Genomic DNA, 9,345 nt, shown 5'->3' with positions numbered 1-9,345 from the left:
TTAAAAAAAAAAAAAAAAAGTTTGTTTCTTAAAGAAAAAACCCTCAACATTTTCTTTGAAAACTCAAAATGGTTCTGAGCTCTGTGTAAAAACAGACGAGATAAGATGATAGTCACTAGGAATCTCAGTTGTTAATACCAAATAAAAATGTGCACACTTATTTTAAGTTGTGTTGTTGTTAAAGAGAAAAACTGAAACACAACAGAGAAACTACAAAATTAGACACATGTTAGTTGATTGAAAATCCAGGGAGTCACCCAAATTTTGTCATAAGTCTACCACCCCAAAACAGTCCATGCAACTGTGCACACACACCTGCTCCAGGTGCTGCATCAACTGCAGCATCTACTGGTCCTACAAGAATAGAAAACAAAACAAAGACACAACAAAAATATAATTATATGTCTTCTTCCTAAAATAAGACAATGCATGTATGCACACAGAAGAAAAGTCGAAGGCACTGCCACTCTCACCAAAAATTCTAGTATGTCCTGAATAGTTAATGTGTAATATACATAACCTTTACACATTAAAATCTCCAACCATAAACCTTTGCGAAACTAATTTGAGCACCTGAAAAAAGCTTTCTCATGTGAGAAAAATGTAGGCTATATTTCTAAATTGGCAAAATGAAACCAGAGAAACTACAAATCCACAAATCCTAACTAAGTGTTTAAAATAAAAAAGAGAACATGATAAACAGGATTCAAAGGTCTGTTGCTACCAGGACGGAAATTTACCACAAAGTTCTCATTTAAGAAAAAACTATGTTACTTAAAAACTTAAATTTTTTTTGAACTCCTCTTAACCTAGATGTCAGCTTGCAGCTAGCAGCAAACCCAAATCCCCTATAACCTGCTCTCTACTAGCAGCAGATCGGTGTTCATATTTAATCTAACAATACACTTTTACCGCGTCTTCCATTAAAAGAACTCAACCTACTCTATATAAATGGCTAACCAATAAAATATTTGCCTGTAAGATACAAGTTCTTATAATTTTTTAAGTTTGTATATAAAAATATATGAATAATGGCCATAAAAGAGGAAAATCAGTCACACCGAGCATTTACAGGACATAACTAAAGGAGGAACACATGTGACACAGAGTCTGAAAGTACATACGCTGTTCAACAGGGCCAGCCTTTGCTTTCATGGCCTCCTTCTGCCTCCACAGCAGTTCTCGCTCTTCTTGAATCTGTTGCTGCTCTGCTTCCAGTTCTTGTAACCTGTGACCGGCACAGAGCAACTCTTGCTCAAGACGATCTATTATTTCAGTTTTTTCCTGAATTTGCCTTTCAAAAAGAGTTTTTTCATCTGCATAGCCATCAATGATACCTTTAAGATAAAATGAAGAGGAAATGAAATTGCTACTCATTTAAATTTACCCTAAAGTTCTCTTTTGCTTCTTGAGACAGGGTCTCCCTAAGTCAGCCTTCAATTTGTGATCCGCTTGTCTTAGCCTCCTGACTGTTTTGATTACAAATGCGTGCAGCTGGGATAAGTCTATCATCAGGTTTAAAAAATTTTTGATTTATTTATTTTTATTTTATGTGTATAAGTGTTTTGCCTACATGTATGTAAGTGTACCTATGTTGCACAATGACTGCAGAGGCCAGAAGAGGGCATTGGATCCCCTAGAACTGGAGTTATGGATGGCTGTGTGGGGGCACAGGGAACTAAACACTGGTCTTCTGCAAGAGCAGCCAGCTCTCTAGCCTCACTATTAGTTTTCTGTTTTAATTTTTTTTAATTGAATTTTTATGATTTTCATATCCTATCCATACCTCTCCCACTGCTCCTCCAATTTAATTTACATATATATGTATATATAAACATGGCCTATAAAGTCTCTGATTTGTGTCCCCAAACGTCCTTTAGTATGGGTCCATCCACTAGGCCACTAAGAGTCCCATCCCTGTAAGGTGCTGTCTTTCCCCCTCCCAGCAGCCATCAACTGTGAAAAGTTCCTTAGGTTGGGCTGTGATTTCTAAATAACATTAGGTTTTAATTTAAGCAATAAAAGCTATTCTGATAGAAAAACTTTGAATCACTCCATTCTATAAAGTCTTGAGTGAATCTCCTCCTGACAGTAGCAACTCTGAACTTTACTGTGGTATACATGCTGAAGTATTTTTTCTTGTTTACACTGTGTATAAACATGAAATTTCTCTAAACTGTCTAGTACACTGCTATACTAAAGTATTACAACATCATGTGGAACTCACTTTATTAAACAGACAGAAATAGGCACCTGGAAAGCTTAAAATAAATCAGATGCTTGTGAACTGAATCACATTTTAAATATACCAGAGAAGGCTGATATTTTAAGTAATTCTTGAAGGCCAACACCACAATAGCCTGAGAGAGTAGAAAAGGCCTGGGGCTTAAAAGCTTTAGCCTTATGCAGACTCTATACAATTCAGTAACATCTGTAGCTTCAGTTTTCTCATCTTTAAAGAATTATCTTAGGCTTACTACTACCTGTTTAAAAATTACCACCATCTATTTAAAATTTTTTAATATTTTCTATAATTCTATAAATTCTTTTAATAATTAAGTGGTATGTATTCCTAAATTTTTTTAATTGCTTAGAAAAATTCTGAAGACAAACGCTAACCATTTTTCAATAGTCACTTTAAATTAGAGTAATGGTTTGTGAACATGGCTGTACATCAACATCTCTATTTTGAGACTGAAACTTCTCCTGTCTCAGTTGCTAGTGGCAAAGCACTTACCCTCAGCCTTACTGAGCTCCACAGCCAGCTGCTCTCTGGCCCTGGACTCCTCATGAAGGCGTTCTCGCAGTTCTTCTTGGCACTTAAGTGACTCTGTTGCCTCTTGTTTCTGTCTAAATGACTCACGCATCAACTCTGTCTGGGTAACTTTTGCATGTTCAAGCTAAATAAGGAGGAAAGAGTACATGAAGGAAGATAAGTGTTGGGAATTTTAGTGTCATGTTTCATGTAGCAAACAAATACATCTTAAAGACATCGTATTAAATTATAGTCAAATACTGCAATGCTTGTTAAATAGCAGGTAAGATAAGCCACAATTAATACATACATTTGCTGTATACTATTTCCTGTAAGAGATATAGCATAGTTTTATTAAGCAAAAGAATATGCTCCTTTAAGAAACAAAACACAGGGGTTGGGGATTTAGCTCAGTGGTAGAGTGCTTGCCTAGCAAGTGCAAGGCCCTGGGTTCGGTCCTTAGCTCTGTAAAAAAGAAAAGAAAAGAAACAAAGCACTGGGGGCTGGAGAGATGGCTCAGTGGTTAAGAGCACTGACTGCGCTCTTGAAGAGGGCCTGGGTTCGATTCCCAGCACCCACATGGCAGCTACAAACCATCCTTAACTCCAGTTCCAGGGGAATCTGATACCCTCTTCCGGCCTCCGCAGCACTGCAATGACACGGGTATACTTACATACATGCAGGCAATACACTCATACACATAAAATAAAAATAATAAAATATATTTAAAAAGAGAAACAAAGCACTATAAATCAATGGTTATATTCTATCATCTAAAGGGAAGTACAAAGCTAATGAAGTCCAAGCTCTTACTGCATATTTACTAAAGAATTTTACCTATTTGGTCTATGACCAATTTTTAAAGTTTGTTAACTTCTCCAGTATCTACTGTACTTTATAGTAGACTAATAATACATGATTAATAACTAACATCAAACACAAAAAAATTTTACTAATAACCTATGTGCTTATTGAACTAAAAGCTTTGTAACGCTATTCAATATAACCACAGTGAGACAAAAAATAAAATTTTACTAATAACCTATGTGCTTATTGAACTAAAAGCTTTGTAATGCTATTCAATAAAATTTTGTGAAAACTCTAGAGACTACAAATATTCTGTTTATTTGAAAAATCCTGGGACTACAGAAACATTAAAAATCTGGTGTTGGGGGCTGGAGAGAGATGGCTCAGTGGTTAAGAGCACTGGTTGCTCTTGCAGAGGACAGAGTTTGGTTCCTAGAATCCACATGGCAGCTCACAACTGTAACAGTTCCAGGGATCTGACCTTCATGGGCATTGCAGGCACTTACATGCATGCACGCAAAAACACTCATACACATAAAATAAAAATAAAGTAAAAAAAAAATTAAAAAGAAATCTGGCCTCAGAGCTGGAGAGCACTTGTTCTTGAAAAGGATCTGGATTCAGTTCCCAGTACCAAATCTGGTGGCTCAGAACTGCATGTAAATTCAGTTCCAGGGGATTCAATGCTCTCTTCTGGCTATTGTGGGCACCTGCACACACATGGTGCACATATGTATACTCAGTCACACACACATATACACATTTATTAAAATAAATAAATATATTTTAAAAAATCTGGCTTCCTTTAAATGCTATTGGCACATACTGACTACATTCCTTTAAGATGGCAGAACATATTTAAGTCAAAGCTTTCAACTAGGAGACAAATGGAGCACTGTTACTGAATCTGTTGTATGAAATTACAGAAAGGCACTGCCCTTGCTTCAGCTAGCTAGGCTTCTAAACACTATTTATTACTTGTTTATTTGTTTTACTGAAACAACTTCATGGGGGAAAATTAAGTTTAAATGTTTCTAGTACTTAGTCTAAAAATTTTTAAAAAGAACTAATTATATCTATTAACAATAAGATCACAGCAATTCTCAAAACTTTGTAAATTTATATGTGAAGTATTTTGTGCATCTGAAAAATATGACTACATGTATTTTAAATTTAAAATTTAAGCAAATACAGTGGTTTTTAAATTAGGCATGTGTAAGGTATTATAAAATTATGTTAATAATTAAGGATATTTTATTCTTAAGCTAGACTTCTGTGCTTCACACCTGAGTAGTATTTACCACAAAAAGTAGATTGTGGTGTGCTAAAACTTCTTATGGTCACTCAAATTTCCAAAATATGCAACAAGCAATTATTCTTGCTTTAATAGGATGCTTTAAGACCTGACTTATCATTTCTATGAGAATATATATGACAGATTCATAATAGGAAAATGTTACCACAAAAGTATAAAACTTCATGAACATTTTTCCTTTCAATTGGTAAAAGAGGATTTATCCTTTAAATGTAAAATATACATTAATTTTTATCATAAACATGACCATAAAGTATAAACTCATTTGTGTACAACTTTCTTGAATTTACAATCCATATTTCAAAATGTATCAATTACTTCTGCATATGCACATGTAATTTCCTCTTGTAAGTTATAGCATTGTTGCCTAATAAATACATGAAATCTAAACACTGAGAGCCATAAGCAAGTGAATTTCTTTCCATATTTTAAATTTATTATAGAAAACTCAATAAAGAACTTACAACAAAGTCTTGCTTTACATGAGTAAATTAATAATAAGCCTTTGTTTCTATCTTCCATTTCACAAGATCTAAACTAGCCTGATAGTACCTTTCAATATTTATCACAAAAATGTAAGAGAAAGCAAAATAAGAAAGTTAAAGCAATCAAACAAACACAGTAAGCCTACCAAATAAATCAAACTTGTGATAGCACATTGGGATCCACAAGCTACTAGAATAAAAGATGCTCTTTAAATTATCTAAATAATTTACAGTTAAATCTCTCCAATCTAGTTAGGGTATGATTTACTTCTACTATGTGCAACAACACGTATTACATGAAAATTCAGAGCTTTTACTTTTTTAGCAAACTTTAAATATTAAACTATGAATAAAACACTAGTAAATATTCTTCTACTATAAAAGTTGGTGGAGAGTAAATAAACATATTCTGAAAACCATCTGGCATGTTAAATATTAACTAGTATGTATAGTTATAGCCATGAAGGTCATAAAAAATGCTGAATAGCTTGTAGCAAATGTTCACAAGCTATCTAAGAGTCATATAAACCTAAAATACTGAAAATGCAGGCATCTTTATACTAAATCTTACTCTTGGCAATGTTTATAAAACATATTTCACATTAAGAGCCAAAAAGTAATTTCTCTATAGGATTAGTAGGCTTAGCAAAACAGAAAATAAGTTCCTTAGTGTGTAAAAAAATCAGAATCCAAGCTTTCTTTTTACTTGTCTAGAACTACAGCCAACAGACCATAAGATTATAAACACTTCCTAATTGGCTCAACGATTCATTCAGCTGCTTTAGACAGCATAATGCCTATTCTTTTCAATGTAGTTCTTCCATTTTTATTTTGGGGTAGCACTATAAACATACTGATGTAAGAATCTTAAGGACAAGCTTTTTAAATAGTATATTTCTCCAGTGCCAGCCAAACTATCTTACAATATATTCTGGAGTGAAAACAGCTAAGTTGGAGCTTTAGGAGCAAATTTAGCCCTTTAATACACCTAGAATATATAAGTAGTAACATATCCAAAATAACAAAACAAGGTCCTGTTCATTTAACCTTCATAAGGACATTTAAATTTTCATCTTATTACAATTTACTAAATTACTAAATTACTTTGTATACTTACTGAATAAGGAGGGGTGGGCAGTGAAACTTTAGAAATAACCTTTAATATGTGCCCATTTCTTTTGTGAATAAAATGAAAAATAGAAGTATTGATAATTACTGAGTTATTTTCATCCAAATGTTCACACACAGGATAAGGATATGGCAAAGGCACTCGAGATTCAACTTCATAAATGTCTTCGTCTTGCTCCTCCAACCAAGAGCCACTTAGCTGGACAGTTGCCAAATAGGTCCTGTAAGAATCCATTCTAGACAGAGTTGTGAAGCTTCTTCATTTGTTCCATCAGTTTACCACCACTACATCACAAGTTCCTTTCAGTTTACCAAGATAACCTATACTACTATAAAAATTTCTTTTTAGCATTTCCAAGTAAAATTAATTCATAGAATTGAACAAAAAAAGGGGGTGAGAGTCCAGGTAAAACACCCCTTCAAATATCAAAAATCCATCAATTTAAAAAAAATTATTAAACAAAAATAAAAGCAAGCAAACAAAAAACCAGTTTTAACTAGACCCCTTGACAAATGGAAGAATTAAAATCTAAATATCTAATTAGCTGAGCAATAGAACTGCTCTCAGTATCAAATGTGTCTATGGTAATAAGTAAGCCTTCCAAATAGAACTTGGCAGGCAAAGTCAGGTTGTAAATCTCCATGGTAGCACTCTTGAGAAATGCAGCTGAGTTTCCCTTGCTCTTCAAGCCTCACACTATTCAAAAGGAAAAGCTCTTGAACTGAGCTATTCAAATAACCTCCATGCTGAGCCAAAGGATCCTAGGCAGTGTCCCCTGAAGAAAAGGTCAGAACAGAGGGTGTGGTTTAATGTCTATACCTATAGGTACACTGACAGGTGAAACGTGAATTAATACGCCCACAGAAAAGCCTGCCTAACAGGATCTAAGTTCCACGTCAGAGCTTTAAAAAGAGTACTTACACAAGTTTATAGTGTTTCTGAGATAAGCTGGTATTTTTCCATCCCACTAAAAAGTTGCTTTAATTTAAGAATGTGAAATAAAGTATGCTTGTGCCCACATTACTTACTAATGAGCTATTCAAGTAAATCAGATAGTCATAATCATTTCCGGAAAACTGAATTAGAACCTCTGATTGGTATTTCTGTAAAAATAATACATTACGAAGTCACTAACATTATAAATATTTCAGTTGTAACCTATTTTCCCAGTGTATAGAGTGTGGGTTAAGGAAAAAATTCTTTTAAAGCTGAATTATATATAATACTCGGGAATTATAGCACCCACAAGAGCCTGTGAACTCCAACTGAGATGTTTAAGCCCATCCAGGTTGTGTATAACAGCTAGTTTCTGGCAGTATCAGAAATCGAAGCAACAGTGAGGCAGCCACTCAGACCTTTAAAAAGATAACTTACTTTTTAATATTCTTGATAATTAAATTATCAATAATGAAGTTTCTTTAAATAAAAGAAAAGGCATTAATTTTGGTGCCTTTGTTTTCTATTTCTTAAATATCCTAAACCAAAGCTCTAAATTGAAAAATCCACACTAAAGCACGCAGGTGATACCAACAAAAATTCCTTTTCTAGCCACTCTTATCACGAAGTCTGAGCTAGTATTCAAACCCTTCCCAGGAGACTAATAAACCAGGGTAGAAAAAAGGGAGATTTTTAAGGGAAAGCCCAGAAACCTAAGGAAGATGGTTTATGACTGGGGAGGAGCAGCTGGCTACTTTGACACTTCTGGAAATTCTTGTTTATTACAGTTGCTTATATTCAAGTTAGTCTGTGAAGAATTTTGTTTGTTTTTGAGGCAGGGTCTCCCTTATAACCCCAGCTACCTTGGAACTTGCTATGTAGACCAGGCTGACTTCAATCTCACAGAGATTCACCTGCCTCTGCCTCAGATGTGTGCCAACATGCCCAGCTGTGAAGATGTCTTAACATTTATAAAAGATGGGAAGATCACTTCCTTTCTGCTGAGGCTAAATTTTATTTTGTTATTTTATTTTTCCATTTTTGTGTATGTGAGAGCCTGTGCATGTGCATGGGCTTACATGGGTATGCATACACGTGTCAAGTCAAGACTCACCCTAGATTGCTCTTCTACCCAATTCATTGTGGCAGGTTCTCTCAATCAAACCCAGAGCCTGCAGACATGGCTAGTCTCACTACCCAGCCTGCTCTGGGGATCCTCTGCCTTCTGAGGCTGGACTTAGAGTGTCCTGGTTTGTTTCTTCATTGCTGTGACAAAATACTCTGACCAATACCAACTTGGGGAGGAAAGAGTTTATTTGTCTTACATCTCCTAAGGAGCCCAAGGTAGGAACTCAGGGCAGGAACTGGACCACAGGCCATATAGGAACATTGCTTACTGGCTTGCTCCCCTGGCCCCTATTCAGCCTGCTTTCTTATGCAACACAGGCCCACCTGCCCAGGGGTGGCACCACCCACAGTGGGCTGGGCCATCCCACATCACTCATCAAGAAGATGCCCCTCAGACATGGCCACAGGCCAGTCCAATAGAGGTAATTCCCCGATTGAGGCTCCCTCAACCCAGGTGTGTCAAGTTGACACTAAAGCTATGCAGCACAATTGACCCCTGTCAACTTGACACACAAACATCACTATTAAACCATAACTTTCCAATTTCTGTCCCCAAGATATGATGCTAATATCATAACCTAAGACAGTACAACTTAAAAAACCCTACAGTCCTTAAAAAAATCCAAACACTTTAAAGTCCATAGTCTCTTTTAAAAAGTCTCAACTGTGGGTGGGCTTCTGTAAAATCCAAAACAAGTACTGTCTTATTTCAAAGGGAAGAATCAGGCACACCTAAGCAAAACCAAAGTCCAGCAAAGTAGCTCAAGGCTGGACATCTGGGATTCACTCA

At 35.5% G+C, this 9,345-nt stretch overlaps 1 protein-coding gene across 7 annotated transcripts in view; it reads right to left on the bottom strand.

The window, feature by feature from the left end:
• Akap9 (A-kinase anchoring protein 9) overlaps window positions 1-9,345 on the bottom strand; it is a 160,387-nt gene that overhangs the window by 53,862 nt on the left and 97,180 nt on the right. For 5 of the 7 annotated variants that reach the window (XM_029558377.1, XM_029558378.1, XM_029558381.1 and 2 more), the window contains 3 exons: window positions 2,738-2,900; window positions 1,125-1,337; window positions 316-354 (listed from right to left, as the gene is read on the bottom strand). In XM_029558377.1, coding sequence (XP_029414237.1) covers window positions 316-354; window positions 1,125-1,337; window positions 2,738-2,900 — 415 coding nt within the window. The remainder of the gene's footprint in view (window positions 1-315; window positions 355-1,124; window positions 1,338-2,737; window positions 2,901-9,345) is intronic. The other 2 variants (XM_008822533.3, XM_008822536.3) reach the window with 1 other exon arrangement.

This window comes from Nannospalax galili, unplaced genomic scaffold (genome assembly GCF_000622305.1).
Source record: "Nannospalax galili isolate Female #2095 unplaced genomic scaffold, S.galili_v1.0 scaffold85, whole genome shotgun sequence".
Lineage (NCBI taxonomy): Eukaryota > Metazoa > Chordata > Mammalia > Rodentia > Spalacidae > Nannospalax > Nannospalax galili.
Note: the sequence above shows the minus strand (reverse complement) of the source record. Positions and strands in the feature narration are given on the sequence as shown.